The sequence below is a fragment of the Kryptolebias marmoratus genome, linkage group LG22 (genome assembly GCF_001649575.2).
Source record: "Kryptolebias marmoratus isolate JLee-2015 linkage group LG22, ASM164957v2, whole genome shotgun sequence".
Lineage (NCBI taxonomy): Eukaryota > Metazoa > Chordata > Actinopteri > Cyprinodontiformes > Rivulidae > Kryptolebias > Kryptolebias marmoratus.
Window position 1 is genome coordinate 6,804,875 of NC_051451.1, and position 18,837 is coordinate 6,823,711.

The following is an 18,837-nucleotide window of genomic DNA, read 5'->3' on the forward strand; positions in this document are numbered from 1 at the left end:
CTACAGCTTGTTCGGTCAGATCAGCATTTGTTGTCAGATCGCCATAGGTGTAGCTCAAACTGACGGCTATATCAGTCAAACAGGCATATGCTGTAATCACCATTATACTTGTATTTAATCAGCATGACACCATGACATAGCCGTTCCATTACACTTTCTTAGCTGTATCCTATGACATCCTGACTTAGTTAACCAGTCAGCCCTTCATCAACGAACTGGCAAAGCTCTTACGTAATTTTCACAGGTGGTGGAGGGTTGTTGTCAACAGCTGCTTAAGGTAATTAAAAAAGTAACATGTAGTCTGACTTAGCTCCTTTCCAAATGAAGTAAGCAGTAATGTCACTAAGTTGTGGTTTCAAGGAGTTATCAAAATCTAATTTAAAGTTACTTTTTCAACGTAACTATGCCATCACTGCTTATTTCCCTACCAAGCTGCAACATAAGCAGAACACAATGCAGTTGGTTTATAATAAATAGGTTAAGATAAAAGTCGATTGGCCACACTTACCAGAAAAGTGCTGAGAGTTGAATAATTAAATTCAGAAACAGGTTGCACCAAGCCAGCTGCAAAGGGCCTTTGTGATTATGACATACCAGTCGTGTAAAATGTGGGAGGTGGACCACCTAACTCCTTGTAGTGACTTCTACGTGTTTTTGTGTCAACATATCACACACAAATAGTCAGTCATAACATTTACAGACAAGTAAGAAGATGTACAGAACAGAATCACAACCCAATGTTGTCAACACATAGTGCTTAAACTATAACATGATTAACCCTCACCAAAAATAAAAGTTGTTTCACCCAGAGCCAAAGGAGGAGGGGAGGAGAGTGGAAAGGAGGGAGGGGCCAGGTGAGGGGTGGGCGGTGGAGGGAATGGGGTGTGTGTGTGTGTCTTTGGCAGGTGGAGGGAGAGGGGTTGGGGGTTTGAATGGGAGGTGGAGGGGTGTGAAAAACAGCTGACACTGATTAAACATTTAGATTACTAGTTCTTCCCCAAACCTTGTCCTCAAGGCAAACTGACCTGCGTGTTTTCAGTTCAGCAAAACCCTGTTAATCAGATGTCAATTAAAATCATGTGTACTGAATTAGGGAAATGCCTAAGACTTGTAGGGCCTGGAGGACCAGTGCTGAAAAACACTGGATTCGACACTGGCATTTAATTTATTAGATTTCAACCACAAAACAACATTGATTCAATGACACAGTTTCAACGCTAGGTAATTGGCTAGAGTGGGATGGCTGTTTGATGGTTGATCCACCATCAGTTGTTGACCTCAACCATACATGCAACATTTGTGATGATAATTCAACATTGAATTATCATCTGTGTGGTTGGGCCATTGTTAAACACCATCTGTGTGGTTGGGCCATTGTTAAACACCATCTGTGTGGTTGGGCCATCCCACTCATGTAAACGGTAGGGGTGGACCGCTCCACACCTTGTAGTAAGTTGTAAATGTTTTCATGTCAATATATCACACACAGTCAGTAAGAATTGTTATGAGCAAGTAAGAAAATGTACAGAAAGGAATCAGCACCTAATATCCTCTACAGTGCTTAATTTAAAACATGATAACCCCCACTCACTAATAAAATGCTCTGACCCAGAGCTCCGATGAGGAGGAGAGGAGGGGAAGGGGTGCAGCAAAACAGCTGACATTGATTCAACATTGATCAGACATTGATCGGACATCGGCATTTCAGTCATTAGATTTCAACCACAAAACAACATTGATTTAATGACACAGTTTCAATGGTTAGAATTGGATGGTTGTTTCATGGTTGATCTATCGTCAGTTGTTGACTTCAACCAAATATCAACCATTCTGACTATAATTCAACGTTGATTTAACATCGTGTGCTATCTGGGTAGTGTCCTAATTCTCCGGAGTGCTCTTTAGCCCCGCCCCCTTTGCATCCTAAATCTGCACTTTGGCTAAGCCCGCATCCAGGTGAAGTTTGGCAAAATATTTACCCACAATTCATCACTGAATGTGACGTTTTGGAGGTTGAAATATGGCAGTGGTGACAGAGCAAGCTGCGTCTGTCACAAAAAAAGCAGTTTTCAAACGTAAAGTATTGAAATAACTATTGTTTCACTCTGCTGTACATGTGTGAATACTATCAAACTTTACTTCGTCTGAGTTTTACTATCATTTTTAGCAGTACAAATGCCAAAACAGCGACTGTTCCCAGCATATTGGATGTCATCCGTACTGTCTCAATTCTCCAATTTTTGCATGCTTGTAACCTGAGCACACAAACCCTTCTGTGCACTTCGACATGTTTCATAGGCCCTTCCACGACACCTCCTTCAACAGAAAACCATCAACAACACTCAGTTTACTTCTGATGTGAAAGAATCAAGGACAAAAACCTGCAGGCCGACCATTTTCTACGTTGAACATCACATTCTACTGTTCATAGTCTTTTGCAGTCTCCTTAGCTATTTGTTTAGGTTTTATAACTGACACATTATTTCAGATATTATTATTATTATGTCAAGCACTTTGAATGACTTGCTGCTGAAATGTGCTATACAAATAAATTTTTACTTACTTACACAGGGGATGTAGATGATATGTTCACATGGCGGGGCATAATTGCCTGCTCTTTCGTGCAAAAAGGTCTGCAGGCCCCTGCAGAAGGGAGCAGCTAAAAGGGAAAAACAACCACCACCATGTTCACATGAATTTGAACAACTCTGAGCCACTGCTACTCCTCTCAAAGACAGTTACAAAGCAAAGCCTCTGCCTCTTTTTGTTTTTTTGGATCACAGTGCCATCCTAGGTCAGTCAAAAAGTTTGTTTTGCTGCTGCATTCTTGAACTGAAGACATATCGAATGTTTCAATTTTTTTAAGGAGAACAATGGTCATCAAACTTGTGGAGGACAACATCAAGTTTATAGTTTATATTTTTCATCTTCATCCTCAAACATAAATGTGTTGAATACTTCTATGGCTTGAGGACCTGCTATTGGTAGCAGTATTTATTTATTAATCTTTTATTTTACCAGGCAAATTCCATTGTGATCACAGATGTCTTTTTCAAGGGAGGCCTGGACTTAAAGGCAGCCAAACATGCATCTTTTAGCGCTACCTTTCAAGGCTTGGTCTCCAGTGCCATGGCTGCTATGTAAAGTTGGAAATGCTGCTTGAAGACATACCAGCTGCTGTTGACATTTCCAGTCAGCTTCTAACTTTCAGGTGACTTGAGATTTGACGTCTCACAGGGAGCACATCATTCCCACTCTGACTTCCCTCCACTGGCTGTCTGTGTGTTTTTGAGTTCCTTTTAAGATTCTTTTATTTGTATTTAAAGCTCCTTCACTGTCTGCTTTTAAAACTTTTCTAAAACTGCATTTTTATTCATTGGCATTTGGTACAGCCTGGGACTTGTTCTTGTTTTTAATTCTGTTTTTTCTTTACTGATCCTATTGTTCACTTATTTTATTGTTTTATGCTTTAAATGTTCCTTGATTTTACATGTACAGCACTTTGTTGCGGCTGTGGTTGTTTTAAAAGGGCTTTTTAAGTAAAGTAGTAGTAGCAGTTTTATTGTAGCCTTTCACTCTTGGTACCTTGTGTTTGTCTTTGAAAAAACGAATCAGGTGACTCCAATTAACTCTTCAGGTTTTTTTTTTATTAAACTTGTTCATTCACCAAACATTTTACTCAGTGTGGCACACCCTATGCCACACCCTCCTATCTAGTTCTAACGCTTCACATACTTCGTGCCTGACAAATTATATCATAACATTACTGACACGTGGTTGTTACCACAGTTACACTTGATCATCACAAGAATTAATGTAATTAAACCTGAAGCTATAAATATATATGTGTGTGTGTGTTTTGGTACAGTTTAATTTTCTGTTCTTTTGGCTTTATTGAATGCATTAGTTTGTGTTTTCTCATCCATCCTAATGAGTTTAATTAAAGGCAACTGGCCTTTTTTTTGGTCTTTGTTTTGCTTCTCATTTTAGGAGCTTTTTACAATTCAAACTAAAAAGTGTAGAGCTCCAAACTTATGACACAAACACTCTGCTGGTGTTTAATGTGGCCTTCAGGTCAAATAAACTCAAAGTTACAAGAGCTTCTCTTCCTCTTTTCAGTTCCGAGGGCTTCAGGAGGGTTAAATGTGTTCATTGTTATTCTGCTGAATCATGTTCAGTACAGCTCAGATGAAGCTTATATCTCCTTTAAAAAGGAACCAAATGAACTCTTCATTCATGCTGGTTTGCCTCCCTCTGCTGCTGGAAAGATAAACTGTATGATGTTAGCTTTTTGAACACAGGTGGCATAAAGTATCTTTAAAAGATCTAAATACTTCAGTCATGAGTTGCCGTAGCTCAGTGATCAGTGCCGCAGTCTCGGGCTGTGGACCTTTGAGCCCAAGTTGCGACAAGAAGGATATCCAACGTAAAACAATTGCCAAATTCACCTTGCAAGTTTGGTGACCTCTGCAGGAGAGAGCATACCCCCCACCCCACCTTAAAAACAACCCCCCCCCCCACTCACACAAACTAAAATTACCTGGTCCTCAGAAGGTCTTAAAATTAGTTAATACAACCTCAGATGAACAATAGTACATTAGCTTCTCTCCACTGGCTCCCTGCCAAATTCAGAATAGAGTTTAAAATCTTACTTCTAACATACAAAAAATATTATTGGGCCGCTTTCCCCCACATACATAATATCACTAAAATTAGAAACATTTTGTCCAAAAATGATGAAGAAAAACTGGTCCATACATTTATCACTTCTAGGCTGGACTATTTTAATTCGTTTTTATCTGGGTCGTTTTTTTGGGTGTTCAAAACTCTTTGAAAAGTCTTCAGTTGATCCAAAATGCTGCTACCAGAGTTGAGATGAGAGTTAGGATTAGAGATCATATTTCTCCAGCTTTAGCTTCTCTCCATTGGCTCCCTGTAAAATTCAGAATGACATTTAAAATCTTACTCCTAACATAGAAAGCTCCCAACAATCAACCTCCATCTTATATTAAAGCTCTTATTGGTCCATATTTTCCTAACAGAGCACTTTGTTCTCAGACTGCAGGTTTACTTGTGGTTCCAAGAGTTTCTAAAAGTAGAACAGGAGGCAGAGCTTTATGTTATCAGGCTCCTCTCTTAATCTCAAAAATCTTATAGCAGTTTATATGGTCTGTGTTTTATAAATCTTCATACTACAGTCAATTTCACATTACATGGTACTTTACATAGAAATTTATGGTTGCCTGTAAAGACCAATAGTGGCAGCACAACTCCTGGTGCAGCTTCTACCCAAATACTGCAATGTTAAACTGACATGAATGTAATGATGTAAAGAACAGAGTTTTCCTGAACTGCTTAATATTTTAAATATTAATTGTTTTAAGATAGCAACAATCAACTTTGGTCTTGGCTGAATTCCAACTAGCTGGTAGCTCCTCAGCCCTGTCAGAATCAAACTCTATTTCTCCAAACTGAGGTTGTTCAAAGAACTTTCTACAACAGGTAAACTTTTAGTTGTTCATATCATTCCACAAAATCTCACTTCAAAATGTTTGAAATAGCCCTTTAAGGTCACCTTTGATTTGAGCATTGTTCCTCTTAGGTGTACATGGTTCTCTTTTTTATGCTCAATCAACAAGTACAGCCGTTGCTGGTCCAAGTGGCTGGTGGCGAAAATGTGTATAGATATAAAGACCATGTTGTTTAAAATGATAAAGAGAGTCGTAATCTTTAAATATTTATTGCTGGAAGCATGTTGGTTCACCTCTGCCTTGTTGTGATTTAGGGTTAAACAGTAGCGTCCTGGTGGAGCTCGTTCAAGTGGCCAACTACAGGTATGTATTTAGTCATACTAAACTGTGCTCATGAGAGATTGGTTTGAGAGAAGAGTAGGTGAATTGCATGGATGATGGAATTTCATCTCTGTAATCTGCTTTCCCAGGATGGGTCAGGTCACCTTGAAGGTACCCATAAATTTGATGTGGCCACGTTGACAATCCTCATTCAAAGAAAAGCCCCAAGTGTCCTAGCTGAATTTGAAAGGACAGCAACACTCTCAGTGGCATCAAGAACACATCTTGTTTCTTATGGAGCGAAGAGGACTGTAAGCTAATTCCTAAGGCTTTTACTCATTAGACATTACCTTTAAAAGTCTTTGCCAAGTTCATTGTTCCAAAGCAAGAAAAATGACTTCAAATAATGTAGGCTATATTCCAGGAACTTAATAGGGACATCTTCAATGAACAAAGTATTTATAGTACTTTTAAAAATAAAAACATGGTCTACTATAGTATTCTCTCTCATTCCTGTGACCTGGGGTTAGCTACTACTGCTCCAATGTTTAGCTCAATATCTGCAAAACTGACTGCATTAAAGATATTATTGTGTTGTCCAAGGTTGATTAGCTATGGTGGCCATCTTGAATAAGTTTCACTCTAAAAGTTAATCAGTTGCCAATGTACAGATTTCAGAATTTCATTAAAATCTCTCCAGAAAATCAGTCTTTAACAACAACAACCACAAACAGGAAAAAAGCAGATGATAAAAACAACAAATAATCTAAATCACAGAAAATGGATTATTTTAGAGTAAATATCAAGAACTTACTGGTAGATTTTAAAACTCCCTTTTATTTCATACTTGTAGTGTATAAAGATAGAATAAGCTCAGCTTGAATCACATACAGGAATGGTGTGTGTGTGTGTGTGTGAGGATGTCATTAGTTGTTACTTTCTGTGTTTTCAGTGTTTTAAATATGTATTAGTAAAGCAACATGCATTCTAATGGTTGTGTCAGGGGGCGGGGCCTGTCAGGGGACTTCAGCTTGTAGAACACGCCCACTGCACACCGACCAATCAGCTGACAGGGTGGAAGCTTTTGAACTGACAGGTTTTAAGACTGAGTGTTAATGTCAGAGCAGGTGTGAGATTCGGAGCCTGTGTAACCATGGTAACAGCAGATAACGTTTATTGGTTAATGAGGTTAATGAACACAGCAGGTGGAGAGTATCAGAGCTAAAATGTAAAGTTTCTTCTTCTCTCTTCAGTGACGGCAGGACGTTCAAAGCCTATGAAACAGAAGACAAAAAGAAGAATTTAAAACAAGCTGACTGACAGTTTTTTATTTCTTTTTTACAGTCCTGAGAAGTTTTGATTCCTTTGTAAATCCTGACAAAAATGACTGAATTCCTATTGGGTTTTCAAATCTGTGAAGCTTTTAAAGTTTAAAATGTTATGCCTTCAATTGTGCGTGACCATGTGCTCAATAAGTACATTTTAAGTTTTGTTTACATCTTCATCGTATCCAGACTGGTCCACACACGTTTCTTTGTATTTGCAGTGACTGTTTCCTAAACATTTTGAGTATTCAACAGATATTCATTTTGGGGATTTTCAGTCTATCACCCACTAGCCACCAGAAAACCACTAATACCTGTTTAAAATGTCCATGTTTCATCATTTGTGCAAAGTGGATTTCCTACATATTTTTAGTTTCTGTAATAATTCTGTGCTCTTCCTGAGCTCAGAATCTGAAATGATCCAAACAAAGTATCTGAATTGGAGGGTAAAACTGATCTGACTGAAAACATTTCATATCCTCCTTGTTTTACAGGTAAAACATTATTTCAGAGAAATCTCAAGACTTGGGGGGAACATGTCTCTGAACAACAAACCGATCAGAGACATTCCTCAGATTTACAGACCAGTCAATTTTGTTTTAGATCCAATCAGCAATGAGCAAAGGTGAGAACAATGAAAACTTTCTGTAAGTTTACTCTCTTTTGTTTCTATATTAACTGGAACAACTCTGTTCCTATAAAGTGTAGAGCAATACTAAAAGGAATAGGACTAAATGGTTAACTTAATCTTCAACAGAATAACACCTTTTCACATTTATAAAACTTGACCCTTTGAATTCAGATAAAATTTCAGTCAACACTTCCTTGGAGTTTTAAAATCCATAGAATCTAAAGAAAACGGGAAATAATAAAAAACAAACAGGTTGACCTGATCTCTGAGCCACATTAAAATACCCTTTGTGCTTTAATTTAGCCCTTGGCTGTTTTAAGAGCATCTGACTGGAAGTTCTCAGAGCTTCTTTAGGTTTATAAAAGTCAAGAAGTTCAGTTATAGAAGTCATACCAAACCATTTAAAACTGAGTAAAAAAATCTTAAAATCAATACAGAAAATTACAGGAAAAAAATGTTCAGCAGTTTTCTGGACTGCAGGAGATTGTTCAAGGCCACAATATAGAGTGTCAGTGGTCTAATCTAGATGTGATGAAGGCATGGACATGCGTTTTGAGATCTTTTGGAGGAATGTAAGATTTTGGCAATTTGGCTGAGCTGATAAAAAACAATTTTAACAACTTTGGACACTTGCTTCTCAAATTTAAAAGAACTGTCTAAAACACTCCAAGCAGAACAATGAGGGCCAAGGATGTCGGGTAACTCACTGAGAGGGGAATGATTTCCAAATACAATAGTCTCGGTCTTGTTTTCATTCAGGGTCAAACAATTCTGAGTTAATCAGTGTTTGACATCTTGTAAACAGTTAAACTGAAGCTGGTGCAGAGACATAAACTTTAAAAGGGAAATATATTTAGATATTATAAGCTTAACAGTGAAAGAAAATGTTGTACTTTTTGAATATCGATTCCAAAAGCAGCATATATGAAGAAAACAGAACAGGACCGAAAATGGACCCTTGAGGTACACCACAACAAGTAAGTGCTGAAGAAGAGGATTATTCCCCAATATATACAGAAAATGATTTGTAAGGGAGGTAAGATCCAAACCACAACAGAGCTCAGCCTTTAAGATAAACAAAATGTTCAAATCTTGATAAGAACAGTACTGTGACTAACCACATCAGAGTCAACAGTTAAAAGATCATTAAAACACTTAATGCACACATTTATCAAACACACATTTGGTCAATTGACCAACCAAAGTGTCTGTTTCCTTATTGGATACAGACACTTTGGTTAGTGACTTTCCTGCTGCAAATTTATCCACATCTGCTTCTGAAAAAAGCAACAAATCATGTTTTCTATTGATGGATTGGGCCCTCATTACTTACCAACTAAAGTGTCTGTTTCCTTTTAGGATAAAAAGTGTGCTATGTATTTTCTTTCTGTAGTTTCTCACCTACTGTGCTGCCTGCTCAGTTTGTTCTCCTCCGGCTTCAGGTTTTGACAGGTCACTCTGCAGAGAGACAAAGAGGAGACCTGGATATTATCACGTTCACGTAAATTCATTCATGCATAAAGCTGCATTTCTCCCTAAAACACTAGTAACTTAAACAAATACTTGGTTTTTGTTGATGAACAAAACTGCCTTTCACAAAGATAAAACTGCATCTTGAAGTGAAGCACTTTTTATTTTAGGTCGGGGGGCGGGGCTTTGTTAAACAGATGAATGTAAAGTACATGTATATGCAGGACCTTATATTTTCATCTCACTTGAACTCTTCCACATTTTGTCTCGTTCCAACCACAAAATGTTTTACTGGAAGTTTATGTGACAAATAAAAATCTAAAATGTGTGGTGGGCAGACCCCTCCAATTTTGGAAAAACAGAAATTGTCCAACACCACAATAAATCATTTGAGGAAACTCTACTTTTAAGCAGTATAAAAATAAACTATATTATTTCCACTATTTATTTTGGCCAAACAAAGCATTTATGCCTTTCAAAAATGATGTTTCCCCCTATCATTCTAACAGTGGTTTGGTCCATCCAACCTTTAACACACAGGAAGACTCCCAGAGGACTGGAGTGTTGTAAGACTGCCTTGTCGGTACAGCAGTGAGTGTCCCTGCTTGTCATGTGGGTGACTGAGGTTTGAATCCCTGATCCACAGAGTCAGTTTTAATCTATGTATCCCCAAGGCATCCACTTCTTTAGGCCTTTTATCATTTTATTTTTCTTCTTATAGCATAAATAACTTGCTTCCAGTAAGTAGTTATTTTGCAAAAGGTCACTAAACAAACAACAGGAGTACTTTTAGTTTTAGCTGAGTAAAATAAATTTTCTAATATAATTTTCTAAAATTATCAAATTTCTAATTTGATTATAAGCCATAATTTTACATTAATACTCCAAATTAACAAAGCTAAAACATGGGGAAAAAACTTTAAAATAATCCTAAAATCTATAAAACTGAAGAAGTGGTGCATGCATGTATATTCACCCCTTATACTTTAAAGCCATAATCATGACATTCAGAAGCCACTTAATTAGTTAGGTCACCTACAAGTGGATATTATTTAAGTGCAGAAAGACACGGAAAATAGGCCAAAATCTTTAGAAAGAGGAAAACTTCACCCATATTTGGTGTACATTGACACTTACTCATCATTATTCACTCTGCAGAAAAAAAGTCTTTATGCAAAACTGTAGTTGTGTTAATCCGAGTTTCCATGTTTCCATGAAAGCACAGAAAGTCGGTCCATGCCCTTTTCTCCCTGTAGTCATAAAGTCCTTCTGTCCTTTTATGCAGTACTTTGTGTTGGTCTGTCACAGAAAACCCCAGTAAAATACTTTGAAGTTAGAGGTTGAAATGAGACAAAAGGTCAAAGGGGATGAATATTGATGAGTACTACTATATGGAATATATGTGCACTGCAGAGCTGAAGACACCGAGGGCTGTGAAAAAAGGAAGTGACGCTTCAACGTCACACCATGTCACTTTAATAATTTAAGCAATGTGGCACTTTCCTATGGGTTTCCCAAACAGAGCCAGTTTAGAGGCTAAAATACCTCTCAGGTACTTTGTTCCTTCTGGTTGCTGCAGGCAAAATTCAGCACTGATAATTGGTGACAAAACCTTAACAGGGAGAAATGCAGCTTATCATTTTAATCAGAGCAGAGCATTAGGTTGTGTTAGTGTAGAAGGTTTAAAAATCTGCAGAGATCTGAGTGATAAGAGATTTTGTTTTTTTTTGAATGAAAAGGAAGATAATGTTTTTGATGTTTTCTTTCATCATTGATAAAACTGAATTCTTCAACAACAACAACAAAAACCATCACTGAATCACCTTAAATTAAATATTTTCAAACTTTACTTTTGGGTTTCTCATTTATGGTTTAGTTTAGATAGAAATATATATTTTAAAAAAACAAACAAAGAAAGTCCATCTACAAAATAATTAGAATTATCTTCACAGTGGTAAAACTATTGTAAGCAAAAATACCAAATTACAGAAGCAACAAAACCCCAAAATATTTACACTGGTGAAGAAGTTTTATCTTTTCTATCTTTTCTATCTAAAGAAACATGGAAACATGTTAGTCTGTTAGTGGAAACCATCCTGATGTTAGTAGTTTGTATTTAGGGTTTAATATCTGTCAGGCAAAATAAAAAAATTGTCATGTACTATCTTTGTGTCCAAAGTGGCTCTTTTTTGTTGTCTTCTAGATTAGAGATTAGGTTTGAGATCTCATACTTCAAAGTTTTCGTTTTTTAATTAAAATTATTGCCTCAACATAAAGAAGAGACAACCTAATAAACAGTTTCATTACATAAGCAGGACTTTGACAGAAATAAAAATTATTTCATGCTATAATGAAGAGTTTAGTCAGTTTGAGTTATTTATCAGGCAACAAGCGCCATGCGATATCACCCCATCCCAACCAATCAGGCACCTCCTCAGCCTCTGGTCCTGCCTCCTCCTGATCACAGCCAATCAACAGAGATTCATGAACAACAAAAGACAAAACCAAGCACATTAATAATTCAGCAGATCATATTACCTGTTAATGGAAGAAGATGAATTTGGGTAAAAACTAGTAATTACAGTTATTTAATATTTGCATTTTAGGGGTTGTTTCAGTTGAAAAGGTTAACAAATTTTAATTTTGAACAATTTAACAGTGTTTTTAGAACAAAATAAGAGAAAGATCATCCAAAAAAAAGTCATTTTTAACTATAATGCAGAAACAACCTATAACTGAAAATAACAGAATCCTGTTCAGAACCTTTTGTAATCAGTCCTCGGATTATTTTTAAAAAGTTGAAATTAAAATTTTTAGTGAAAACAGCATCAGCAGAAAAACAAAAACTGATCAAGCTAAATAAAATAAAAACATTATCCATAACAAAGTTACAGATCAGCTGTAACAGTCGTATGATGTTACTGTACGTCTCTTACGGCTTTAACAAATCCGCTCGCCACCGCTGCGTTCTCCGCGCCTTCCACCGCCACTTGTGCGACCTCGTTGGCCCCGGAAACCGCAGTGTCAGCCACCACGTTGGCCTGTTCAGTCGACTTCTGAGCAACTGAGATACAGGAAACATTTTAAAATAAATCATATCAGTGTAAATAACAACAATTTGTTGATTTTTAAACTTTAATGATATTTTCATTTTAACACTGACTCCATTTTTAATGTTTCTCTGTTTGGTGATTTAGTATTTTAACACAAGCCGTAACACTGCCCTGTTAAGTTTTTAACCCTCTCGTGGCCTTCGGGTCAAATGGACCTGAAGTGAAAGGAAATCGTTGGAAGTGAGAGAGTACAACAAGAACAAGGGAGGGGAGGGTCTGCTGGAATCTTTCAGTTCACTGCAACAAATCATGTCTGAGAAGTGGTTCAACCAGCTGACTGTCCACTTTATTTACTACATGGCTGTTCTACAGGAGAGACTACCGCAGCACTAGGATGAGAAAAGTGGACCAGATAAAGCTTTGTATGTTCAACAAGGACGCACTAGACCAGAGGTGTCAAACTCCAGGCCTCGAGGGCTGCAGTCCTGGGAGTTTTAGGTTTTTCTGCCCAACACACCTGATTCAAATGGTTTATTTACCTCCTCACCAAATCATCAAGTTCTCCAGGAGCATGGCAACAAGTCATCCATTTAAACCAGGAGTTTTAAAGCAAGAACACATCTAAAACATGCGGGAGAGCGGCCCCGAGGAATGGAGTTTGACACCTGTGCACTAGACCCACTCCAGTCCCTGATGTGGGCCTGGATGCCATGGTCCACAAGATGCACCTAAAGTCATGTGCTGAAAATGTAACATCCACCTCTGTTTAACATCCACCTGTGACTGCTGCCTGAAGTTCGACAGAACAGTACAGAATGTGCTTTGTAAAAAGAAACCAGGTGATTCAGCCACAGGAACCTTACGGGAACACACATTCAGAAACACTGCACACACTAACTTCTGAACCACTGATAGATTTGTAGCTGATTATTCCGGAAAACAAATCTCATTCTAAACTCCACTTATATAGAAAACCATGGTGGAAATGACTCCAAAATACATCACATTCTAACCTCTGCCTGAGGCTTGTATTTTGATATTTCCCTTTTTGCATTACAAGTTTTTTATATTGGTGTATCCATGTAAGAATATCTAGCTTGATGACACAAAAACACCAAAGAGCTTTAATAACTCTGAAGACAGTTTCTGGACTGTAAGACTTTCTGGACTCTTTATTAAATGGCAGCTGGAATGGGAACAAAATATATTCTGCTATTAAAGTGTTGCAGTTTGGTGATTTTTGACAGTGTTTAAGTGAGTTGTCTGTGATATGGTACAAATACTAAAAATAGTCCAAGTCTAAAAACTTCAACTTGCTGCACGTTTACCTGAACATTTTTTATATTACTGTGCCAAATAACATGTAAACAATTATTTGTTGAAGGTATGTATATTTATTGAAAAGGCATTCATTTTATTTTTATATAAGTAGAACTAATTTATGGTAATTTTATGTCCTGGAGGTCGAACCGTGTTTTCATGACAAGAACGTGAAGGAAACAGAAATAAAAGGAATTAGCAGTATGCTCCACTAATGTCTGGCACATGGTGTTTTGCTACTCTGATAGTACATTGTTGCCCTGAAACAACAAACCAATGCCTGGTGATGGGCTGAGGGCATATTTATGTTAGGATTTGAGTTATTTTTTGAGTTTCTTTTGTATTAGGTTTATTGTATGTGTTTCTGTAATTCTGTTTTACAACAAGTAAAACAGAAAACTAAACACAGGAATTTGTTATCAGGGATAACAGGGATTACAGGGATTTGTTATCCCTGTGTTTCATTTTATTCCCTGTGTTCAATATTGAATATTCTTCTGTAGTTTTGCTCCCTGTGCCCTCTGTGTTCCCTTTCATTATTCATCCTCAGCTCAGTATGTGTCAGCCTGCCACACCAATCTACATCTGTCTCAAGTTTGTAATCAGTCACCTGTGTCCACCTCCCAATCCCCATCTGTCTTTAAAACCTGGTCATCTTCATCACATACTCACTGGTTCATTGTTGTATACATGCACTGTTTGGCTATCCTTGTATTGCCCCTCCCGTGTACCCTACAGTCTGTATGTTTTTGTTATTTAATTTATGCTGCCACAACTGCTTTTTGTTTTTGTTTTTAGTTAAATAAACGAGTTTTCTGTGTCTGCCTATGTTTGGGTCCAAATCCTCCAACCACTAACAACTAAATCAGACAATTCATACTGTGAGTTTAACTGTTAAACCGAGTAAAAGTACAATGTAGTAACAGCTAATTGTTTACTTGTTGAGGGCTTTGTTTTGTTATGTTCTGGAGATTTTTTTAAAGTTTAAATTAACTCAGGTTTATGCTCTTCAGGACACAAAGAAAGCAGTGATTCATCAACAATCTTGAAGACAGGTCAATGGCTGAGGAAACAAAGTACAAGTACCACAAATGTTGTTTTCTTCTCTCCATGTGCTGCTTGTGTACTGCAGTTTGTTTACCTGTGTTCACTCCAGTCACCACGCCCTCCATTGTCTTGTTTCCTGGAAAAGATCAGACAAGAGATTTTACTGAGAAAAACAGAAAATGGTGACAATCTTTTACCAATGGACACCTAAAGGTGTGTTCACTGTAAGAGTGGGACAGAATAATACCTGAAACTCTTTATCATTGTCAGAACGTCTTGACGTATTGGGAGAAGGAGCAAAAGCATTACAAAGAAGGAAAAATGTCATGAAAACTAGTTTTGTCTGGAATGTTTGCATTCCAATATCAAGCCATGAAAATAGAGCTGAGACAAAACTGACTGCAGTGAATCAGGTTAAAGAACCACTGAGGTGTGTTTTATTTAAAGCTGCATTTTTCATGCTGTCCTAACATTTTTAAATATGGTAAAATATACTGCTTTCATCACACTGAATGTAAATATATGTGAAATAATGGGAAATGTAGGTAGGTTAAGTTTTTTTACAGATCTGAACATAATAAAACCGATTAAGGCCATTTTTAATGTCAGTTTAAATTTTTATTCTTTCACTTTGGCAGTGTCTTTCAAACCTTTATCACTTCATAATGAGAATTTAACTTACAAAGTAGAAGATATAGACAATATTACCAAACACTTTTGGTGAAACGAAATACTGACTATATAAAAGATTAGTTTGAAGTAGCCCCAAATATGGATCTTTTTCAAGTGTATAATCTGACCTCATCAGAAGAAAAAAACATTTGAGTTTCTTGTTGCTCATTAAAAATCACAGATCTCAGTCATGTGAGGCGAATCAAATCAGGTTCCTGTTTGCAGGTTTAACAAGCAGCAACAGTTCAGCCTGAGTGTAACTGTGGATCTGACAAACTGAGTGCTCTGAATTATTCACTCATGTCATCCAGTTTAATGTGAAGTATCTGCCTGCATGAAGCCCAGCATGTTGATTTCTTATTCACCGCCACTTTCCCTCCTCAACATTAATGAAGATTAGAAAAGGTTAGATAAATCTGTACGTCCATCTGTTGCTAATGAAAGATTATTTGGAGAACCAGTTTTAAAGTAACAAGCCAATATGTTCACACTGCAGGCAAAAGTGGACCAAATCCAAGTTTTTTTCCCATTTAAGAGACATAGCTTATTAGTTATGACAATAACAACATCACAAAATCTTTATTATTTTCAAAAAAGGCCTAAGCCCTTTTTATATGTATTCCTAAATTCGATACATACAGTATCTTATGTTTTTCATAGCAATCTCAGTCTGAACTGTCATGAAGTAGGGGTATGTGGATTGAGCCAAATATTGACTGATAATGAGTGGCTCCAATGATGAACTATAAAGTGAATGTCTCAATCAGCATACACCCAATGTGGAAAAATAGAAGAAACAACAAGAACCATAATGGAAAAATAAGCCCCTGCACGGCATGTACCGCTGGCAGATTGAGGAAGTGGCTGATATCAACAAATCCTACCAGTGGCTAGACTGGACTGAAGGACAGCACAGAGGCACTAATCATGACAGCACAAGAGCAACAGAGACTGGGGCTGTGTAAAGATATCCCTGAGACAGTCCAGCACATAATAGCAGAGTGTAAGATGCAGGCAGGCAAATTGTACATGGAATGCCATAACCAAGTGGCTGGAATAGTGTACAGAAACATCTGTATTGAGTATGGACTGGAAATCCCACAGTCAAAGTGGGAGACTCCACCTAAGGTGGTGGAGAATGGCAGGGCTAAGATACTGTGGGATTTCCAGATCCAGACTGACAAACAGGTGATAGCTAACCAACCAGACATTGTGGTGATAGATAAGATACAGAAGAAAGAAGTGGTAATAGATGTAGCAGTCTCAAGCGACTGTAACATCAGGAAGAAGAAGCACAAAAAGCTGAAGAAATACCAAGGACTGAAAAAGGAAATAGAGAAGTTGTGGAAAATCAAGGTCTCAGTGGTACCAGTGGTCATCAGAGCACTCTGCTGTGACCCCCAAACTGGAAGAGTGGCTCCAACAGATCCCAGGAACAACCTCAGAGAGCTCAGTCCTAGGAACAGATAAGATACTGAACAGAGCCCTCAAGCTCCCAGGCCTCTGGTAGAGGACCGAAGTTTGAAGTAAAGTGGAAAGGCCCATGTGGAACAAATGGGGTGAGATAGAAGTTTTATACACTGCCTGGCCCCAAAAAAAAGTTGCCACCTGGATTAAACTAAGCAAATAGGTACGAGCCTCCTATTGGATAATTACTGCATGGGCGATTATGTTTCAGCTGGCAACAAGTTATTTAATCCCAACTGGTGCAATGAGTTGCTTCTCATTTCTTAAACAACCATGTCGAAAGACACATCCCATGGTTGTGGAAAAGTTGTCAGTCTGTTTGAGAAAAGGTAAAATCCTTGGCATGCATCAAGCAAAGAAAACATTGCAGAGATTGCAGAAACTACTAAAATTGGGTTAAGAACTGTCCAACACATTATTAAAAACTGGAAGGATAGTGGGGACCCATCGTCTTTTAAGAAGAAATGTGGCTGGAAAAAAATTCTGAATGATCGTGATCAGCGATCATTTAAATGTTTGGTGAAATCAAATCGAAAACTCCGGGCGACGTTTAATAGTGAAAGTAAGAGCATTTCCACATGCACAATGCAAAGGGAACTCAAGGGATTCGGACTGAACAGCTGTGTAGCCTTAAGAAAACCACTAATCAGTGAGGCTAAAAAAGGTTTCAATTTGCTAGGGAGCATAAAGATTGGACTCTGGAGCAATGGAAGAAGGTGGGGTCTGATGAGTTCAGATTTACCCTGTTCCAGAGTTATGGGCGCATCAGGGTAAAAAGAGATGCAGGTGAAGTGTCGCACACATCATGCCTAGTGTCTACTGTACAAGCCTGTGGGGGCAGTGCTATGACCTGGGATTGCTGCCGTTGGTCAGGTCTAGGTTCAGCAACAGTATGTGCTCAAAGAATGAGGTCAGCTGACTACCTGAATATACTGAATGACCAGGTTATTCCATCAATGGAGCATGAGACATCATTTTCACACATGCATTGGCCACCACAGAGTCCAGACCTTAACCCCATTGAGAATCTTTGGGATGTGCTGGAGAAGGCTTTGCGCAGCGGTCAGACTCTACCATCATCGATGCAAGATCTTCGTAAAAACTTAATGCAACACTGGATGGAAATAAATCTTGTGACACTGCAGAAGCTTATCGAAACAATGCCACAGCGAATGCGTGCCATAATCAAAGCTAAAGGCAGCCCAACAAAATATTAGAGTGTGTAACCTTTTTTTTTTGGTAGCATGCATTTTATTGACCAGGCAGTGTGTGTCATAAACTCAAGAGTTTCTGTCCAGAAAGCGAAACCAAAACCACACACGGAGACGAGGATAACGGTAAGTGCATTTATTTACAGGTGAAGCTATATACAGTGGTCGGAGTCTGGAGGAGTCTGCAAGATAAGGAGAACTGGGTGAGTCTCGGGTACAATTCTGTTCCAAGATGGTAGCAAGGATTTCAATGTCTCTTTGTTCGCTTACAGGTCCTGGAGGAGGGTTGTGGCGTCGAGAAGGAGAGGAGTGGTTCCAGTTGTTCCAGGAGACGAGCCAGTTACAGCAAGGTAAGTATCAGCGGTTATCCAGGTAAGTAGTCCTTCAGATCCGTAGTCGTGGCGTGGAAAAAAACCTGAGTCGTAGGCACAAACAGAGAACGTGAGTAGCATAAGGAGCATGAGTTAGGTTAGACGCTGAGGCGGAGAATCTAACCCAGAAGGTTCGATGCTCCAGCGAAGATCTGATCCCAGCCTGCCGCTTAAGTACTGGCTGGTCTCGTCAGTGGGAACTGGAACACCTGTGGAGGAATGATTAGTGGCGCTGCCCACAAGGCGGAGCCAAGCCCAGATCCTCACAGTGTGTGTGTGTATAAATATATATATATATATATATATATATATATATATATATCGATACCCACCATGGAAGAGACGGTTAGAGGCTAAAATCAAGGTAACAAGGAGACAAGTGAGCCAACTGTCAGAGATCCAAAGAGGTGCAACGAAAAGACCAGTACCCAAGAAGTATAACCAGATGCCCATGCCTGAAGCACTTGAAACTGCCAAA

General features: G+C 38.3%; 1 protein-coding gene across 2 annotated transcripts in view; it reads right to left on the reverse strand.

The window, feature by feature from the left end:
- Positions 1-5,724: 5,724 nt before the first annotated feature.
- LOC108246247 (alpha-synuclein) overlaps positions 5,725-18,837 on the reverse strand; it is a 27,689-nt gene continuing 14,576 nt past the window's right edge. The window contains exons 2-6 of one of the 2 annotated variants that reach the window (XM_017433689.3): positions 14,733-14,774; positions 12,155-12,282; positions 11,649-11,675; positions 9,150-9,206; positions 5,725-7,066 (exon numbers count right to left, since the gene is read on the reverse strand). In XM_017433689.3, the coding sequence (XP_017289178.1) occupies positions 9,150-9,206; positions 11,649-11,675; positions 12,155-12,282; positions 14,733-14,774 (254 nt within the window). In that variant the 3' untranslated portion in view covers positions 5,725-7,066. The remainder of the gene's footprint in view (positions 7,067-9,149; positions 9,207-11,648; positions 11,676-12,154; positions 12,283-14,732; positions 14,775-18,837) is intronic. The other variant, XM_017433691.3, reaches the window with a different exon arrangement.